This window comes from Nelusetta ayraudi, unplaced genomic scaffold (genome assembly GCF_046127955.1).
Source record: "Nelusetta ayraudi isolate G7.1 ecotype Tasmania unplaced genomic scaffold, CSIRO-AGI_Nayr_v1 ptg000042l, whole genome shotgun sequence".
Classification (NCBI taxonomy): domain Eukaryota; kingdom Metazoa; phylum Chordata; class Actinopteri; order Tetraodontiformes; family Monacanthidae; genus Nelusetta; species Nelusetta ayraudi.
The window spans coordinates 7029258-7049976 of NW_027466092.1; the positions used below are offsets into that span (position 1 = coordinate 7029258).

The 20719-nt window shown below is 42.3% G+C and overlaps 1 protein-coding gene and 1 long non-coding RNA gene across 9 annotated transcripts in view; both read right to left on the reverse strand.

Annotated features, from left to right (window-relative positions):
- nrxn2b (neurexin 2b) overlaps positions 1 to 14683 on the reverse strand; it is a 488522-nt gene extending 473839 nt beyond the window's left edge. For all 8 annotated transcript variants that reach the window (XM_076033939.1, XM_076033942.1, XM_076033936.1 and 5 more), the window contains exon 1: positions 13862 to 14683. In XM_076033939.1, the coding sequence (XP_075890054.1) occupies positions 13862 to 14600 (739 nt within the window). In that variant the 5' untranslated portion in view covers positions 14601 to 14683. The remainder of the gene's footprint in view (positions 1 to 13861) is intronic.
- A 354-nt stretch (positions 14684 to 15037) lies between these two features.
- The window catches only part of LOC142894229 (uncharacterized), a 53997-nt gene continuing 48315 nt past the window's right edge, over positions 15038 to 20719 (reverse strand). The window contains exon 2 of the long non-coding RNA XR_012927794.1: positions 15038 to 15302. This is a non-coding gene — a long non-coding RNA (uncharacterized LOC142894229). The remainder of the gene's footprint in view (positions 15303 to 20719) is intronic.

Here is a 20719-nt window from a genome sequence, read left to right on the forward strand (position 1 = left end):
GTGAGGCACAATAAGGTCTTTGTGTGTGTGTGTGTGGGTGGGTGTTTTTTAAAGCATTGTGTATCTCAGAATAAAATCTGTTTTTGACGAATTAATTGAAAAACAATCAACCCTCACTTTAAAACAATGTTTTACCATCTGGTGCAACGTGTTCTCCTTTGATCAAATCCATAAGCTTTTACCCTTACAGCAAATACAGTACATCTGGTGTCTTTCACACAACTCACCAGCCCTCCTTAAAGTAAATCCTTAAATTCCCTTACAATTACCTCTAAAATAACAAAATAACCTGAAAAAGTTGTCGGAGGGGGAGTGCTGAACTAGTGAGGGAAGAGCAAGAACGCTTGCGTAAGGTACGATTTGTTTTCACCTGCCAAGTTAGATGTTGTATCTCTCTTTTTTTAAGGCTTATAAAATGGGTACAGGGCTCAGTGGCTTAATTGTAATAAGTCGCAATTAATAATAATCCCCTGTTAATTAAACTTTTACAGACACCACAAAAACCTCTTTCCCAGGAATCCGCTCTCACCCTTCTGTCCCTCGTGCACGTGTGAGTGCACGAGTGTTCGGTGGCCCGGAGAGCTGCTGACAAGCCACTGACAAATCACCGCAGGTAAACTTGGCTAAACTCGGGGCGCGTTGCCAACAGAAAGCAAGAACAAAAGAGGGGCTTTAGAGGACACTGGAGCTGAGGGAATTAACACGAGCTCCTTGATTTGGCCTCCTCAGCTTCACGCACACCTCCGGAAACTTGATCAGTCATGCATGCAGGTCAAACAGAGTCGGGTGCATAGCACATTTTTCACCAGTTATGGCCTTCCAGCAAACATGAATAACATTTACAATGCATACAAATAGGTATACTTTCTTTTTTTTCTTCACATACTGTATGCCCCGTCCTTCGAAAAGAAGATATGGCTCACACACACCTGCAGAACCGCTGGCTGACTTTCAAATGGACTCCCCAGATAAAATCCAATCCAATTTGCACGGCCTTCAGACCACAATAAGCGTTTACACATATCTACACCTTTCCAAACAGCATTACAATGACAGCTTTTAAGAAGTTGCACATCATCACCTGAGCCATAGACATAATTCAGAAAGCACTCTGGCTGCTGTGTGTTTGGAGGTTTGCAACAGATTTCTTGGTTGCCCTTCCCCAAAACCTCCACATGCTTCTTTACTGCAAGCTGCCTTTCAGTGCAATCACATCAGGATCTCTGCTAATCCTGGACATTCAAGCATGCAACAAGATAAAATACATTTTTCCTTGATTTTTATTTTTCTCTTTTTATTTTTCCAGGTTACCAGATGCATGCAAGTCTTGCCAAGACATACCAAGCCACGCAGATGCACCTGTACCAGATTTTGGACGGCGCAAGGGGAGCGGCACTGTGCAGTCAGTAGTAGCTGCAGGTTTTTTTTTTTTTTTTTTTTCATGCCAGGCCTCTTTGAGCTGCGCACAAGTCCAGACTGTGTTAGTTCCACCTCAGCGGTATTCTACCTGCTTACTGGGCTGCACCCATCCCTGCTGCCTGCCACCTGTGTAGTGGTACAAGGCAACACACACAGACCACTGCACACACTCAGAGCTGAATAAAACCAGGCCATATCACAGTGAAAACTTGGCATCAGAACCTCCCCGACTAAAAGGATCCATCTTGGGCTCATCTGTGTCAGGGCCAGGACAAGTTTCCGCACCTGGTCTGCATGTGTGTCAGAGACTCCATTTCAATCTGTTGTATATGAACACTATTTTTACAGCGCAACATTTAAAATCCCAGTTGTGAAATCAAGAGCAATAAATTCAGCTGATAATTTATAGAAATTATGGTTTTGACCATTTGGTCTTGTTGCCATTATATTATCACGGGGATGCTTTTATTGCTTTGGGGAAGACTCTACTCTTAGATTAGCCTTGAGCTACAATTTGCATTAATGCATAAATGATCTTGCTGCTCTGCTTTGGATGCTCCCCAAACGCCTACCAGGAGTATTCTTGTCATTAGCCATGCAAATTAAACATGGAATTAATCCTAAACTGCATCTGCCCTCACTTTTCAAATCACACAGGAAGCTATTTTAAGACGCTTGCATCACAGTTTCTTCGACAGAAGGGAAGAATGACGCAGATGGTGATTGTCTTGGCTTGTTTGATGAGCCAAGCTCACCACTTTGTGGTAAAGATGAAAATTGTGTCTATATATTTATAGAAGGAATGGAAGAGGAACTCCAGCCGGCGACAGACTGCAGTCATCCAATTTTAATGCGCCGGCGGTCTTCAGTGACAGCGATAGCAAAGAAAAAGAAAGGAGTGCAAACTTCAGTCATACTGTCATTCGACATACAAGATTGTTGGAGTAATGTTTTATATACGGTTTGAAAATTTAATGAACTCCTCTCATAAACAATTTTAATGGAATCTTTGCGTTGTGACGCAGGATCCTCTGGCTCAGAGTCCACCAGGGTAGATACTACACTTTCCTGTCTGTACAAGCTGGCACACTCACGCCATTCTTTGTTTAAGGGGAATAAAGAGGCTCGGATTTATTGGTATTCAATCGGGCACTAAAGCAACAGTGGTCCTTGGCGATTGCTTTCAAGTAAAGTGACTGTCAGGACTTCTGTCTATAGAGGCTCCCAGAGTAAAGGAAATGAAATCACACTAAAGCCAGCCCTGCCCTTTCATCACAATAAAGAGGGGCCTGGTATTATTATCGCACCAGGAAAAAGGGCGAGGTGGGCTGTTGGAGAGTAATAGACGTGATGTGGTAAAGTGGCGAAAAGGTCAGTGCATCTTCTGGAGTTTAGCAAGGGAGAACCGCTTCACTGACAATAGAGAAATAGCATCTTCAAGCGCGATCAGGCTTCTGAACGGCTGTTTGGCTTTGGGTTTTACCTCCTTTCATGCCTCTACTTGCGTTTTTGTCATTTGCTCTGTACTCCCTATCTATGCAGCCTTTAAAATAGCATTATGTTATACCAAACACAAGGCACATTTTAACTTTTTGTGGCAAACCTAAAGAAAACCAGCAAACGTGGAAAAAAAAGTCATCATGGGGAGCATTTTATTACCAGTGATGAGGGATGTGACAAGCTCAAAAGCCTCATGGTGCAGAAGTAACTCAGTAGCTACACCAGAAAACAATACCTATTGCAATATCAAAAAGACACACAAAAAGACCTGGGGCATCTATTAAAAGACTGGAATTCCATTGCAGTACATTCAAAACAATTCCAGACATGTGTTGTCTAGTCCTGCAGTGTCTGTCCGTCCATTCCAATCCCCCTTTCAATCCTTCTTTGTCTTTCCTTGAGACGGGAAAACCCAAATGCTGGCGCACATCAGATTGAAAAGTTGCTGAAGCATCTGTACTCGAGAACCGACTGCCAGCCTCTTTGCGGCATCGACTATTTTTGCAACTGCATAGAATGGCAGAAATGCCCCGGTCGTATTTCCTGCTTCCTTCCACTCTGCCTAAAAGTCCTATTATTTAAAATTGCCATATGACGCTGAAATCTTTCTGCCGCGGTGATACCATTAAATTGTGTGATAGTGATAGTGTTACATCCCAGCGAATTATGCAACAAGAAAAAAAAATCTCAGATGAAAGAGAAAGAGAGATGGCTTAATAGAACACAGAGGCAACAGCGGCATTAGAAAACAGGACCGCGCGTCGCACTCATTGAAAAAACTCGGCGTGCACTCAGGGCTTAACAAGATTAACCCTATTTCCACATGAACTATGTTTTCCGCATTTACAACAAAGTGAAATTGTGTAAGCCCTGACATCCGGGATGACCCCTAATCTGATTCTACCCTTAGGTCTTAGTTATCCCTTGGCAATAGGCCCTGGCAAGGGGGGAAGGAGAAGATAAAGAGCAACCATTATTACCAACACACTGCCCCCGGCCCTCCACCATTTGTAATTAATGTACTTTATGTCCTTTCCAGGCTCTGATAGTCAAAAAGCCCTTAAATGAGAAAACCTTGAGTCAATATTTACCTTCCCTGCTCGGCTTGCAAACAGTGACGCCAGAGGATGTGTGTCGATGTGTTTGTGTGTTTATGGAAATGTGTGATTAAGTCCTTTTGCTGCGAAGGATGGCTGTGAATAAATGCGGCGCTAAGCATACTGACGGCTCCCAAACCAGAGAGACTGAATAATTACTGTGCATAGCATTACCGCATCATCACACTCATTATGAAAAAGTCTTATGAGTGTGATGATTTTTAGGGTCCATGTCAAAAGGCTTAAAAAAAAAGGTAAGAAAATGAGCTTCATATGCCGTTGAGAGGACAAGAGGTGCAGAGAATGAAAGTTGGCACACACAGTGAGATCCTCTTGCTGTTGTTCCTTTCTTGTGGATATTTCCTAACCATCTGTCCTTCTGCTTTTGAGATGCAGAGAAGCCATGCATTAAAAAAAAGGAAAAGAAAAATCTCAGCATTGCCATCTTGCATCAACTGAGACACACATGCCTCATACATCTGAATGTTCTTTACGAGAGAGAAAAAAGAAAATCACGAGTTACAAAAGTGCCACTTTGCGTGGATTTTTTTGTGCAGCTTCCTTCATTTTCTTGTCTCAACCTTCTGACTGGGACAAGCATCTATAATGTTGCTCTGAGTCATCCCATCAGTTGACCAGTGTGGAAAATCCGCTCATTTATCATTCATTTTACCAGCTGACAGCACGCCCCAGCTGAAAACTCCTCTTTCACACTGTCTTTGTGAGTGTCAAGGCAGCTACAGTTGACATAGTACACAGGCGCAACTCAAATCTCAATTTGAGGCGTTTTGAAAGTTTTCCTTTAAAAAAAACAACAACGTTCAAACAAATTAGAAGTAAAAAAAAAAAAAAAACATAAAGAAGTAAAAAATCAACATATAAAAGTAGAGGTTTTGTGCTTGATGTCTTTGAGCAGCAGCAGGAGGCGGCGAGGGTCTGACTAGCCAAAGGCACAAGTGACGGAATTACAACATCACAGCGCATCAGCAATGAGGGATAACATCCTCGTAATTTAGAGGTATCAAGGTTATATTAGCTTATTAGGTGGTCCTGTCTGTTAGAAGAGCTAATTAAAGATGTGCCTCGCTCACAGGACTTTTATAATACAGCATGGAATCCCCTTTCAGGACATTTACATGCACACTGCAAGAGACAAGATGTCACACCAGCCATGTAAACAGCATTTTCTGGTTGGATCTTTTTCCTGTGATTTATAGCATTCTGTGATTTACATTTGCTGTGTCACTCAGCCAATATTATTCCGTTTTTTGGACGAGCGAACATTCAGGAAATTCAGGCTTTAGGAGCGGCTTTGCGACATGCTGTGCCGTTTCCACTCAGATCTTCAGTGGCACGAGAGCGTGCATTGTCTCATCCAGGGGAGTCATCATTACGTCCAGCGCCCCACTAAATGTTTAAAACCCCCTGAAAGTTTTCTCTTTATTCACCCTCATTAAGACATCACTGGTCTACTCTCTCCCATTGCTCTCCTGCATCCGATCCTATGTAGTCCCAGGTGGTGTTGACAGTGACTCACCTGTCAAGCATGGCCACAATAAAGACTTTTTCTCCTTTTAATGATCTGAAAATGCACACAACTGTGAAGGGCAATGATAGTGGAAAATTGTTTTTGTTAGCAAACTAATGTGATCGAAAAAGGGCAACAAACAGTGTATGTAAATTTACTCCAATGTAATTTTACATATGTCCTGTAGAACAGCGCTTTTGTGAAGGCATCATAGAATTTGCATTGAGATGTATATATTTATATATATATATATATATATGTGTACATATATATGTACGTATATATACATATATATATGTGTATATATATATATATATATATATATATATATATATATATATATATATATATATATATATATATATATATATATATATGTGTGTATATATATATGCACCATCATTTTCAAATCTGCCATTTCTGCCTTCTATTTCTTGATTAAGATAAGAATTTATTTAGATTTTTAGTTGTGTTCCTGAAAGGAAAAAAAAATATTTTACTGTTGTTTTTTCTTAATTAATTTCTGTCTTGTCAGAAAAGCCCGGTGTGATGGCTTAAAGAAAATAACATTTTATTTGTTTTCTTGTTTTTATGGCAGGTGATAATAAATGTATTAATCACTGAAGGTGGAGGAGTCAGAACATTATTCGCTTCATATTTCACTAATGACATTAGCAACTGCAGCCCGCAGTAGAATTACAGTTTTCATAGCTTGCCAGTGTTTGATTTGAGTGGAATCCTGAAAAGTAGTCTGGGATAGATGGAGCGTTTCCATCTTCCAGGCTGACAGCCGCAAACGTACAAGCTTTCATACCCGTTTTCCTCCTGCTGTCGTCGGTTGTCCACATACACCAACGTCATCTCATATATGAGTCAATGCACAAACATGTATGGAGTCATGAGAAAAACAGGGGACACAAAAAGCTGTGGTCGTGATCATTCCAAAGTCGGACTTGCAACTGCTTTTCCAACTTTTCCATGTACAACAGTAAGAAACCACAGGGGAAAAAAAAGCCTGGCAAAATTACTCTTGCAACTTTAAGGGGAACTTTTTTCGTCACAATGATGGGAAATTATCATAATAACTGAAGTAGAAAAAAGGTTCAAAACAGAAAAGAAGAATATCCCAGCAGCAGATCCGACATTAATCGGCTTTAAAGGGCCCGATGCAGGGTAAGACACTGGAGCTGAACCCAACGAAACGTGTCAGGGATAATATCACCTTTCCTGGCGGCTACAGACTCTGGAGAGGCGTGTCTGTTAATTAATAGCTTACAAAAATAGTCACGAGACCTTGAAGGTGAGAGAGTGTGGGGGAGAAAATCAAGCCTAATTGCATAGAGCCGTGCACAGGGCACTCAAAAATCTATGGCTATGAAATCCAAAGCCACCGATATGAGTACATTAGGGCGCTGGCCATATGCAGCAAAGAGTAAAAACAGGCCATCGGAGAATCCCTCATTGATTTGCTTTGCCGTTGCATTAGCAAAGCTGTCTAATGTAGCCCCATGGTGTGCTGTAATGCACATGTAGCAATGAGATGCACGTCGATGTTCATCCATTATTAAAAATGGACTATTTATGCAAAATGTGAAATAATCAATAACTGTTCAAAACCCAAACTATGATTATCGCAGCTGTTACGGAGTGATGCAGCAATGTCAAAGTAGCCAAGGACCTCAGTGAATCACAAGTCATTAAAGCTGGTAGTCAAACCTAGAAAGGGATCTACCATCATGAATTTTAAGATTAAGATAAGAGAAACCTTATGGGTCACACAGTGGGGAAATTTCACTGATATGCTCCATAATAGACAGTTATATGACAGACACTGATTTTCCCATTTTTTATTTATTTTTTAAAAAAATTTAAAGCAGTAGTTTGAAGCAAATACACCTAAAGAAATAAAAGTATGAATTAAAATGACGTCAAAGCGCACTGACTGCAGTGCAATTGAAAGGCTCACTGCTTTAGAGTAATAAATACTGTGGAAATGATATATTTTTGCTTTTAAACAATTTTAATTACAATTTGTGTTTTAGATAAAGAGTGAGTGTAAGTGAAAGGATGAAAAGAAGGACGTGAGTGGGACGCCAGAAACAGATTAAAACGCACGTTGTTTACCTTGAATCGATGAGAGCAAATATCCCACACTGACCTTTCATTTATAAAGCTTCAGGGTTTCTTTCTTTGACATTGACAGCCTAACATTAGTTCAGCCTAACAGAGACGGGCGGCCAGTGACACTGGGCTCAGATGTGTATCGTCTCGTCCGCTTCTTTTTTTTCCCCCCACTTGCGGAGTGACAGCGGGGCTGCGGAGCGAACTTTAATTGCATGTGATGGCTGATCACACGGGCAGAAACCTTCAAGCGCTCAACGACTCACCTGAAAAAAAGAGGGTTAAGAAGGTGTTGGGCTGGAAAGATCAGTCTGACACTCTCCCTGGAAGCGACTCCCCGCCTGGCCCACACTGCGCCGCGCCAGTCAAAACAAACATGTTTTCCGTGCTCGCCCAACTCTCACAGGCTGTTTCGAGTCGAGTAACTTATCCGCACACTCATCCGGTAATGCCCCCTTTCGCTTCTGCGAGGAGCAATCTGCATGACAGTATTCCTATAGTGCAAATAAAGGGCAGGGATTAGGGGATCAAGGAAGTCTTATCTGAAGCAGCATTTACCTGTTTTTGTTTGTTTGGGTTTTCTTCCCCCCCCCCAAATTCTACCTTTGAATGTTTCACAAGCCAGGCGACTGAGAGAGAATGTCAATTCATGGTATTCCTCTCAAGTCAGAGACTTAAAATGAAAAAAATATATACAGAGAGATAATAAAATTCCAAGAAAAGAGCAAAATTCAGAAGCCAAACTTTTTTCTTTCATTCTAGCTTTTTAAAGTACGATGGGAAATTACAGTAAAAGAAAAAAAAAGGGAGAACATAAAATAGATTTAAAAAATTCTGGAAATCATCGATGGTTTATTTTCTTTTCCCTTGGAAGTAGACCATCTTCTCTTGTTCAACGGTTTCTCAGGTGGACACACTTGTGCGCCGTGCAGTGTGAAAGGTTTGATGTGCAGAGCCAGACTGCAGTCACTGTGTTCAGGTGGAGTTTACAGTCCGAGTTACAAGGCATTTTACACCTTGGAGTTATATGGCATTCTCATACACACAGAGAATCCTGGATATTCATATCCTCCTACATATAACAAATAGTGTCCCACATCCTTAATACTTATTTACCCAAGCACTGCTGTTTACTTTTTTTTATATTCCACAGCTTGTTTTGAGACCAATTCCAAGGTTGCACTGCAGACGCAGCTTGTCAAAGTTGTTATGAGGGAGAGAGCACCTCTCACGTTCGCCAACAACTGAAACAAGTCAGCTGTTTGAATTTGTGTTTACCTGTCAAAACGTACGCTAATAAACTCTCCTTATTTTTCTCACTGCCTCTTTGTTGCTGGTACAGGCTTAATGGTATACGCTTGTAGGTTTACTTACAAAAAACATGATAGTTCGGTCCGGCGTTGTTTTTGAGCAAGAGACTCATAATTTGATTTCATTTGAATATTTCAACAGTCTCCACATCTGTTCTGCGTGTTGCCCGGACCAACGTAAAACTGATGACAGGGAACTGCCTTTGGAATAGAGCTTGAGGAAGATGAGGAAAATGAGGGGCAAAAAAAACAAAAAATGGATTTGGAGTTGGAATAACACTTCCTTTAGAGAGAACCAATCCCAGCTGTGCACATACACAGAGGGACAGTTACCAAGCAGTTTGCATAAACACCAACAAACTCTGCGCTATCAGATGAAATTAAGATTTGAAGTATGGAAGGCTTCATTAGATGTTATCAGTTGTTTGGTGAAGGAATGAAAACATGGTGTCTGCTCTGTCAAGCAGACATATTGCTGATAATGTTATCTAAGCAACCACATCAGATCCCCTTTACAGCAAACAACCCCTCATTAGCGCCATACTTATTTATGTATACAGGACAGGGCAAGTTAATTGGGGCTTCAATTACCACATAGTCTGCCCCAACTTACGCCACCTCCCCCCCTTTGCTCGCCAGGGGTGAATTGAAGCAATTATCAGCATGATGTATGACTCTCTACGATGTCCTCTGCTCTGTCCCCAAGTCCGGCTCTCCAACTACTCCTCCCCCAAAATCACCACAAAAAAAAATCCTGTCTGCAGTGCTCATTACACAAAAGACTTGAGACAATATTGCTACAGGGAAAGCCAAGCAGCTGGAATACATGCAGCAATGAAGAGATTCATGTTCCTCCATCATATATTTACAGATTAAATTTAATTCTACTGATCTATGCTGCTCTTAAACTCAGCTTTTACATTGCAAGAAAAAAAAATGTTGCACTGTACAACTTGTTCTGCAATGAAAGTAATGTGACAATTCTAATTTGAATTATGTGGAATCAGGAGTTCACTGCTCAGAAAAAAAAGCAAACCTTGAGACCTTCTTCTTGTTTATGACTCACATGTCCTCCTAGACCCAAATCACTCTGGCCTGTCTCGTAACATGGCATCATTATGTTGAAACATTTATGGGAGCTGTATCAAGGGGCAATGTGTCTTTGATGCCAATGCGCTGAGTCCTTGAGTGCAGTAGTGCCATCCAGTTTACAGGACTCCCTTCCTTCTAATCTGCAGCCACAGCGGAGGCTCTTATTTGCAGGGTTGAACAGGTATGCAGAAAAAGTACACACAAAAAAAAAATATGGAAATCTTTTTTTTCCACATCTTTCAGTTACATGACGTGGTGCTGCGTGAACACATCTTTTTAAGAGTAGTAAAATCACTGATGTTGATGAAATGAACCTGTACATCAAGGCAGAAATAGGAGAAGAAGTCCTATGCCATGGCAGGCATAATGCTGACATGGGGAGCTCTGAAATAAGGGTATCAAATGGTATTAATTTATACATAGCGTGTGGATGGGTGAAACTGTCCGGTTAGTAAAGGAAGGATGGAAAACAGAATACGCTGCTGCTGTGTGTGTTCTAAATGCATACACCATCTGACATCGTAAAATAGAAAGACCAAATGCATTCGACATTTGTGGATAATATATGCATATATTCCCACTCCGGTAAAGTCATGATATGTAAAATATTGGCTGTTTTTTTTGTCATAACAATTAATAATAACTAAGAAATGCATGTGCCATGTCCAACTGCATTGAGCCTTTGAGAAAACAACCAACTGTATTCAAAGAAAAAGAAATCAACATTGCACTTATTCACACTCGCTTTCAAGCCACTCTCATGTCAAGAACGTTCCTACTTTCTTATGTAACGTATCAATATCAAAGCAGTCATTTTCAGAAATTAATTTAACCTCTAATTACCCTGACTTGAGAGCCCATGGCAGCCTCGGCCTGCTATTAATGGGTCAACAAAGAACAAATCCCTGGGTCAGCATCAATTATAAAAACAATGGCCTGCTGAGGCACTGAGCCTATTTAATTACAATCCCTAATGGGAAAAAGACTTTCTTCTGTAGCTCCTTCAAAATAAAAAATAATGGAAGCGGAACATATCATTGTTGCATGGCAGTTGCTTGTGGAGACATGCCACACTTTTCCTACTGTGCTTATTGAGGAAAATGCACATAATAATTTAAAACCTTATGCTGGAAATACAGCAAAGATACAGCAGTGAAGTTATATGTTAAAACTTTTTGAGCTAAAATGTATAAGGCATCTCAATGTATCTATTCAACCTCTATACGGACGTGTTTTACACATTATCATGAGAAGTAAGTAGGAAGAAGAAGTGATTATCATATCTTTAGAACCCATTTAAAAACAGTAACAGTTCCATGTATCTTGGTGAGTTCTTCATGTTCAACGGATATGAAAGTCTAGCACACAATAGAAACATATACAACCATAATGCTGTCTTAAATTGTTCGAACTTGCTATCATCAATAACATGGGGAAAAGAGTGGCATGTTATAAACAATATTTGCCAAGAGCACCAGTTTATTACTGTGAATGTTCGCCAGGACTGTAATGACCCGATACTTTCTCAAGTGTCAAGCACAATTCAAAAAATGCCACCCCCTCTCGCATGGTTTTTTACCTTCAGGCTTCAAAAGAGGTGTTCGTTTGTCAGTCCAGAGACCAGCGGTACCTGAGATCGAGGTAAAAGTGCGAGAAGGGCCTTTTGTATTCCCACCCACGCGTTAGATAAAGGGGATAAATACACCGCTGCGCTGGCAGCCCACGATAATGACCCGATTAACAGTCCTCAAACCAAAGAACACCTTGGAAACTAAATTAACACAAAGAAAAATCAATACCCTCTTGCCATCTTTCTTGCTCTTCCTCTTTCCTCCATTTTTTGGTGTTGATTACTTAGATCCCCCCTCCTCTCTCTCACTCTCTCTCTCTCTCTCACTCCCTCTCTCTGTCTCTCTTTCTCTCCCCCTCCGCTCGCCTTCTCACATCCAAGAGAGTTCACTGTCTCTATCTTACTCTCTCCCTGTGTCCGTCCCTCCGTCTCCCCCCCCCTTCCTCCTTATTTCAAAAGGACAAATGTTTCCTGCAGTCACTGTAGCACTGCATTGGTATTCTGCTCTCAATTTAGCCGAGAGCCGGGCGGCAGTGGCTGCTTCGAGCAGCCACAGAGCAATCCGACACAGGGCAGACAAAGAGAGTCGAGAAAAGGGCTTGAAGAATTAAAGGAGCTGAGAAATAAGAGAGAGGCGGCGGGAGAGAAACAGCCTTGCTCGGCTGTCCAACGGGGGCATCGTCTGCTGTGCTGCGGGCTTTCGAAACAGCAACACTTCCGACACCAGAAACGAGGAACTATCTTTTTGTTCAACTCAACAGGAGAGGAAATTACAAGGCGGACAGCATCTTCTCTCACAAACTGTTTCTTTCTCTACATCACAAACTCTTTGGGTATTTGATCCAAATTGTAGCTGCTTGCTGAATTTAGTCTTAACAGTTTAGATTTATTAATAGTATTTTTGCAGCAAAACAGCTCAACGAATGATTTATTTGGAATCTTTTTTGTTTTCTTTTATTGAGCTGCCAAAGCTTATCTGTAACTGGCACAACCATGAAACAACAAAGAATTGACACATGACCACTGGCAAGTTTGTTATCTACCTTTTGAGGACTTGGCAATTACAAGTCCTTTAATCATAAAGTGAACTGATTAAGCTACGGCAGTGTATTGATTGATGAGGGCAGTGAAATTAAATATAATGTCTAAATATTACATTGGTAAAACCTGGAGATTGTACAAGTTGAAGTTTTTACCCTCCATCTATGAATTATCACAACATAACAAGGAGCATCTGACGACAGCATAGTGAGTGAGGCAGTTCACAAGAAGGCAGCGCAGCTGGGGATGAGAGAGCAGAGCAGGGGGAGGAGAGGCGGGCTGCGTTCAAGACTGACAGTGGGTAAAGGTGGAGAGAGATAAGTGGGGTGAGGTACCAAACTCAAGGGAGATGAAACGGGAAAGAGAAGCTACAAGCTCGGTAAAGGATATAGAAAATAAAATCAGAGATTGATTCATGTGAAAGAGGGGAAAAAAAATAAAGAATGGAAAAAAAAAAGGATCAGGAAAGCAGCGTAAGAGCCGGGAGTGTAACAAAGGTCAGAGTCTGACAGCCGGCAGTGGTATTTTGTTTACAAGTCTCAGGTCTCAAACGTCAAACGAAAACAAGAAAGTAGCGCCATGTGGTGCCCAGATATTGGCAAACCTGAGGCTTTTGCTAACTAGCTGCCCTGGCCCATCATTTTTCACCTCCGACTGACAAATGCTTTGTACGAAATCAAACTCAAGCTCTAAACAGACCACAGCCACAAAACCTGAATGTGAAAAAGGCCAACATTTTGCAAAAGCCTGAATTTCTAAATGTTTTCAAACAATATTTTGTGTCTGTATCGGCAGGAACAGGAAAAGCCCATCCTATACTCAACCCTTTGTGATGTCACAAAGGTCACTAATACCGAGTGGCTTGCTCCACCCTCGGGGAACTTGCACCTCCTTTGTTTCAATCCCATCCAAAACAAGACGAAAGACTAGAAAAAGCTTTAACTTTATTGGAGAGCTGAAGAGGCTGCACACAAAAGTGTTGTCTCTCTGGAGCTCTATAGGTTTTTGTTACTCAACAATGACTCACTGTAGAATAAAGGATCAATAACCGCAAAAAAAACACAGGCACGCAACACATTTTAGAACCGCCTTGTCGGACCAATTGCAAGGATGCCGAGCGAGCTGCGAGCTAAAAATTCCAATGAGATAAGACCAGAGCGTGTCGTGTGTAATTGCTCCTTACCTTCCTTGCAGTACTTGCCCTTGAAGCGGGTGTGGGTGCAGTCGCAGTGAACCTCTCCGTACTGAATCGAGCAAAATCCTCCGTTGAAGCAGGGATTTTGTTTGGTGCAAAGGTACTCCAAGTCACTCTGGATGCCCTGGCTGTTGAGCAGAGTGGGGGGGATCTCTCCCACCTTCAGATTGGAGATCAGACCCTGGAAGGGAGGCTCGTACTTCACCGTGCTGGACGTCAGCGCCGAGAGGCGCACGTCGGGCGGGATCCCGCCCACGAACAGGTCGCTGACGACGGCCATCTCCCGCCTCTTGGATTTGACCTCGGCCACTTTAGTCTCGCCGTCGACCATCAGCAGGGTCTCTCGAAAGTTGCGGGTGAGCAACACCATGTGCCAGCGGTCGTCGTTCACCCGCGTCTCCATGTGCAGGGTGGCCGGCTCGGCGCAGTGGATGGCGAAGCGCAGCTGCAGGCGCCCGGTGGCGATCAGCAGCTCCAGGAAGTCGCAGTTGCCGCCGTCGTCCAGATAGAGCACCAGGGCTTTGCTGATGTTGGTCTTGAGGCTGAAGCTCAGCTCGCCCACCGATCCGGCCTCCCAGCGTCCGTACCGCGCCCACTGGCCCGGCGCCCCGCCAAACTCCAGCATCTGCACCGTGCTGAGCAGGCTGAGCAGGGCCAGGGGCCACAGGGGCCAACACAGTAACCTCAGCACCCCTGTCATGCTCAAAGGTCCCACCTTGCCCCTCATCTACTCGCTGCTCCAAATGTCTAATTGACCACAGGCGTAAAAACAAGCTTTTCTGTTGCGGACTCTTTTTTTTTTTTCCCTCTCTCTCTCTCTCTCTTACGTCAGTGGAAGATATTTGTCTCACTGTGCAGAGTATCCCTTACAGAGGACTGACTCCAATATTCCTGACAAAGCAGCTGCTTTCTTTTATTTCCCTCTCCTCTCTGGTGCTCTAATACTTGTCCTTATCCTGACTCTCTCCTTCGTCTCTCCATCGGTTGGTGCCTCTGGGACTCAGGAGGAAAGGAATGAAAAATAGTAATGGAGAAAAGGAGGAGGAGAGTATGATAATTACAACACTGTTGTTTCTTCAAAAGAGTCTGGGTCTGTCCTGGACCGAATAAAAAAGAATTTCCGTCTGTAGAATCCAGAATCTCAGTTCTTTTCGTTCTGTCGTCTTCTTTTTTTCCAGGAAATTTAAACCGCTACCAAAAGCTGGAGGGAAGAGTTATCTTCTAAAAGCAATCTCTCTTTAAGGAGTGTGCAGGCTTAAGAAAATTAGCACAAGAGCAAAAGAGTGGTCGGGGAGCAGCAGAACTTGCTGGTGTCTTCTCAAGTGTGAGGCGTGCCCATGGTTTCTGCGCTCACTGGAACTCCCCAGTAAAAGTGCAGGTGGAACCTCATGCAGGTGCGCGTCCTATCATCACTGTTGCAGGAGGGGACCTGGAAGAAAGCAGGACATAGAAAGGCAACAGTAAGCTCCACGCAATCACATATGTGACTTTTTGATTAGCCACTATTAGTACAATAGCACAAGCAATACTTTGATTTGCATGAACCTGGACATCTCAGTTCAAATGACGCAATAACACAGTGATGATCTATGTAATTTCAGCAACAGAGTGTAAAGCAATATGATGTATGCAATGAATTATGCATTTGGCATATGATTATTACACACAATGGACATGCACGTTTAACACTCAATTAAAATCAAATGTGATTGAGAGAACATTTCTGCAGAGCCAATAGCTGGATAAATTGCAGGTCTTGACCCTGTGGCCTCAACCTAATTTCTGGTCATTATTTCCTGAGTGGAGACTGATTTTCATCGCAAATGACCTGCAGTCAAAGCAGTATGTGCAAAAACTCATGACAGCATGTTGTCTTCCTGGCTTGAAACTGGTGTCAGTAATAGCACCACATCGATACGAAGAGGCTTTGGCCATACATGTAGTCGGAAATTGTGGACACCAATGGGACGTATGAAATGACACCAGTTGGAAAAACTGAGTATATTATATTGTTTTCTGAGGATGAGGTTCACATTGGCAAGACAATGTTTCATCACAGAATGAAATCTAAAGCACGCTGCACACCATCATGCCACCAGACATTATAAGCCCATAGGTCAGTACATGTTAAATGATTGCCAGGGGGAAAAGAAATGCAAACCAAATTTTAGTGCGTTTACCACTAAATTAAGTATGTAAATGTTAAGCACAAACATAAAGAGGCATGGGCAAAAAAAAAAAAAGACAAGAGATTGTTTTTAAACTTAATAGAGATATCAATTTTATGCAGACAAAATATGACATCGCAGTTGGGTGACAGCAGTGCACATGTTGATGGATTGTCAGCAGACAGAATGAATTGAGATGACATGGGCCAGACATTTATAGTCTTGGCTTTATTTTTTATCTTTTTTTTTAAGGTCCTTGGATGACAGATCTAAATTATTGTGCATATGTATCTTATCTTCCTACACTGAGCAAAAAAAAAGCACATTGAACTGCTTGATCCACAGGGTTCATTCAAAGCAGTGGTGACAATGAATCTGCTACTTTTCAGAGACAAAAGGCATCCTGACATACAAAAAAATGTGTATCCTACTGAGTCTTACTAATATGCAGACAGTATACAAAACATCATTCTTTTGCAACAATTGCCAGCTGTCAACATGTGACCCCGCCAAAGGAAGGATAATGTTGTTGTTTTTTCGCCATTGTAATTGTACCACCAAATACACAATGATAAATACCCTTAGCACAGGACAAAACTATTTGCATTTGAAGAAAAAACTGGAGAGCTTAGTCTTGTTTCATCAACCATTCTTTTCATCAAATCTGTTTCCCTTATGGCTAAAATGATTTGGAACATTCTCTGGCCACACTGAATATTCATGGAGTTATTTCTGTCTTCTTAGGGACACTTGAACAATCCAGACAGAGGCAGCTTTTCCTGTCCCATTCAAACGGCCATGATTGTGATGGCTTGCCATGTTGAATGTGCTCCTTCTGCACATTTCTGCTTTTTTAACGGAGATATTGATGTATTGTGGACTAATGGTTCAGTTAATGTCCAATGACAGTGAGGATCCGTTTCATGCCTCCAGACAGGACTAAAGTCATGTGTGTATTTATGTGGAGTAGCGTGATCATATTTTGATTACAGAAAACCAGGACACTTGGACCGGCATTGAGAAACTCAAATGGCCGTGAGAATTGACTCAAAGATTTCAATATATTTGAAATATATTGTATGGATGGATTTTTTTATTATTATTGTTTTATCACTTTGTAAAAATAAATCAGGATGCCTGTCCTGTGAAAATAGGCCGTTTGGTCACCCTGACGTAGAGGACATGGTTTTCTTAGTGAGGTGTCCACTGCTCTGTTGTCCGCTGCACTGTTGTCTGTATCAACACAGTATGCTGCCACACCAGTATTTGCGGGTTTTTATTTATGGACACGTTTCAGATTAGAAGTTTTGTCACAGTTGAAGTCCACAGTTTGCCCTCTACAAAACTTGGCAGTAGAACTGCTGCACAAAGACCCGTGGGATTCAGCTTCCAGCCCATTTAAATTCAAAAACAGCATGTTTGCCCCTTCTTCCTCAAAGAGTTTACATGGAAGCTATCTGCCCCTCATCCTTTCACTGAGGGGGAACCACATCCCTCCGAGCTATAGCGGAGCTGGAAAACATCTTTCACCATGCCCCGACTCCTTGCCCAAGTGAAGCTCTGTAGCCCTCAGGATAGCATGTGCAGCCGCGTGAGCCCCAGCTGACCCACTTCCCTACGCATCATCGCATGGAGAATGTTGGCAGTGAAGCTCCAACTTCTCAGGAGTCGATACCTTCACTGAATCAGGGACTAACGTGTTAGTCAATGAGCATATGTTACATATTGTCAGCTGATGCGTGCGCACACACACACATGGAGGCATCCTTAGCTCTTGAGCCATGAGAAGCTCAGCAGTGGACAATCCAACAGCATGCTGCTGCTGCCTCTGCTGAGCTTTAATTAACCAGAGAGACGTGCTGAGCCACTTTTGATATTTTCGGTCAAGAACAAGGATTTCAGAAGAAAAGAAAAAAAACACACGGTGGGGAAGCAGAGTTGCCAAGTAAAATGCGAGACAAGGCTCGTAACAGTGCTTCAAATTAGACATGACAAAAATCCTGGGAAAAAAACAGTTACTCATATGTTTTTGTGTTTGTTTTGGTCATTATTTCTTAAGCAAGAAACTTGTTCAGAACGATGCAGCTATGTTTAAATGGCACTATTTATTCATGTATCCATTCATTGTTGGTGTAATCAATCTTCTATCCGTCTGTCAATTCTGCTCAAGGGGACATTTTTCTGACTGCCCTGGCATCACTGGAAAACAGTGAAGAGACAGAAAGGCAGATTTATGACTCGGGGATTTGGGGGAAGGGAGGATTGCGGAGACTAAAAATACACACACAAAGGACAGCACACCTTTAGAATAAATAAAATATTCAGTATTGAGAGAGCTGAGCTGCAAGGAGCTGCCTTGTTAGGGGTGATGTGAGCCATGTGAGCTGACACAGAGGTGAGGCCTCTTCATATTCTACATGAAGCCTTTGATCAGTCTCGTCAGCTGTAAGCCGCCAGTTACGGACTCTGGCTGTTAGCGCTAACTGCCTTTAGCCCTGATGAGAAGATGCTAATGACACAGATCAAGGGCTTTAGCCTTGCTGTTAGCAGTCAGATGAATAATGGCTTCAGCGGGACTTGGTGGTGCTCTTTCTGCAGTGACACCTTGACAGGGTGAGTTATGAGGCATTAACGGAACGGCTCTGCAAACGGAATATGCAATATTTATTAAATTATTTATTTTGTGTTGAATTAGTAAATAGGGTATAATACTTAATTGAGGGTGAAAATGATCAGCCGTTTCCCAAAATGCACTCCTACTGGACTTGATTGCAGCTCTCTTCTATATGGCAGCCTGATTGTCTGGTGGGTAGTGTTGCGCTAAATCACACACTGCCAGGGAACTAGAGGTGAACCTGAAAACTCATCAAGCGCAAAATCACACAACTCCAAAACGCTGTTGACAAGGTGAGACCTGCTCGTTCACCACACTATGAAAGGATAATAATATGTTTAACATTACGACATATGAAGTAAATGAAGAGGTAAATAACTAAATAAAAAAAAAGGCTGAACTGACGACTTGTCCAGGATGTCATACTGCCTTTGCCCTATGACAGCTGGGAGAGGCTCCAGCAGACCCCCGTGACCCTGAGCTTGGGAAGAAGCAGGAATTGAAAATGGATGAATGGATGCAAAAGGTTGTGGTAATAAGCAGAATAAATGAAGCTGTCAAGTTTCACTTTCTCTTTCTGTATTCTGGCTTGCATACATAACATTCTGGATCTTGGTTAGTAAAGAAGCCATGCCGCCATGATCAGATGTCAGCTTCTTCCCGACAAATGTGTTGATGTCTTGCCTGCCCAACCATACTGGAATGTTGCTCAGGCTACAGAAACTCTGTCTCATAATGTTACATTATAATTACATAGTGTGCTGAAAATGCAGGTCAAAACCAGCTCAGTGGTAGAGGGGCAGAGTGTCTGGCCTGAGACTAGTAGGTTGAGGGTTCAATCCCCAGTCATACCAAAGACTGTAAAAAAAAAAATGGCAGCCATTGCCGCCCTGCTTGGCAATCAGTATTCAGGGTTGGACTTGGGGGGTTAGATCATCCAATGATTCCTGGGTGCAGCACCTCTGCTGCCCATTGCTCCCTCAGGGGATAATGGGTCAAATGCAGAGGACAAATTTCCCATCCTTTGGGATTTGACAATCACTGGGACTTCAACCTCTAACTTTAAAACTTGTCCACAAGAGTTATTTGATGAGTTTTGAGGGAGACCTGTGCCGTTCACCAGCTTTCATCTCCAGATCTCAAAACAGCAATTACTGATACGTAAAGGGAATATACCTACTGATGTGATTATAGAGATTACGGCAATAGCACAACACAAAAAAGAGTCACTTTATTCATCCCTAATTAAGTCAACACTAAAACGTAGAGAGGACAGAGAACAAAGCATGAAAAAAAAATCATATATATGTGCAAATATATTAAAACAGACAGAGGACGTCAGTGGCACTCAGCCTTCAGTGCTACTTGGGATGCAATCAAGCAGCAACACGTACTCTCACACGCACAGACACACATCATCCTTTACACGACGGCAGCATCAGATCTGCTTGCCATCAGCCGGGCTCATCACACAGCTGTGTAATACGCCCATCATGTCACAAGACGGAGGAGAGAAAGACTGACAGTTTCTGCACACACTCTGCGAGATTAGCGTATGGCTGCCTGCTCATCCAGCCTCTAAACACCTCTTTCACTTGTCCTTCCATCCTCCCTTTTCCTTCCTGCCTGACATCGCCCTCCTCCTCACGCCTTTATTTTTCACCACTCTCCTCAAATTCCCCCAACTCGGTTTATCCAGCCATTTGTCATCATTCTACATTTATTTCAGCTCCATCTACCATCAAACTCAAAGAGGCGTAAGCCCTTTGAAAATATGGTTGTGGCAAAGGCGCACAGTGCGTATTTCATGTCTTGTGCTAAAGCAGAATTAGGCCTTTTTCACGTTAATTACTTCACGTTAAGGGCTAAACGTAGCGACGGCCTCTGTACCTTTAATAATGGAGGTTAACTACTTTTGTGTTTTGTTAAAAGCTGTATGTACCTACAGCGAGTGTTTAAATCAAGTGTTTGACACCTACACTGCAAATTCACAATTTACAAGTTTACTTATCTCAAAATAGTTTGTCCCCACTACCCTCGATAAAATTGGGGGACAGAACCCCC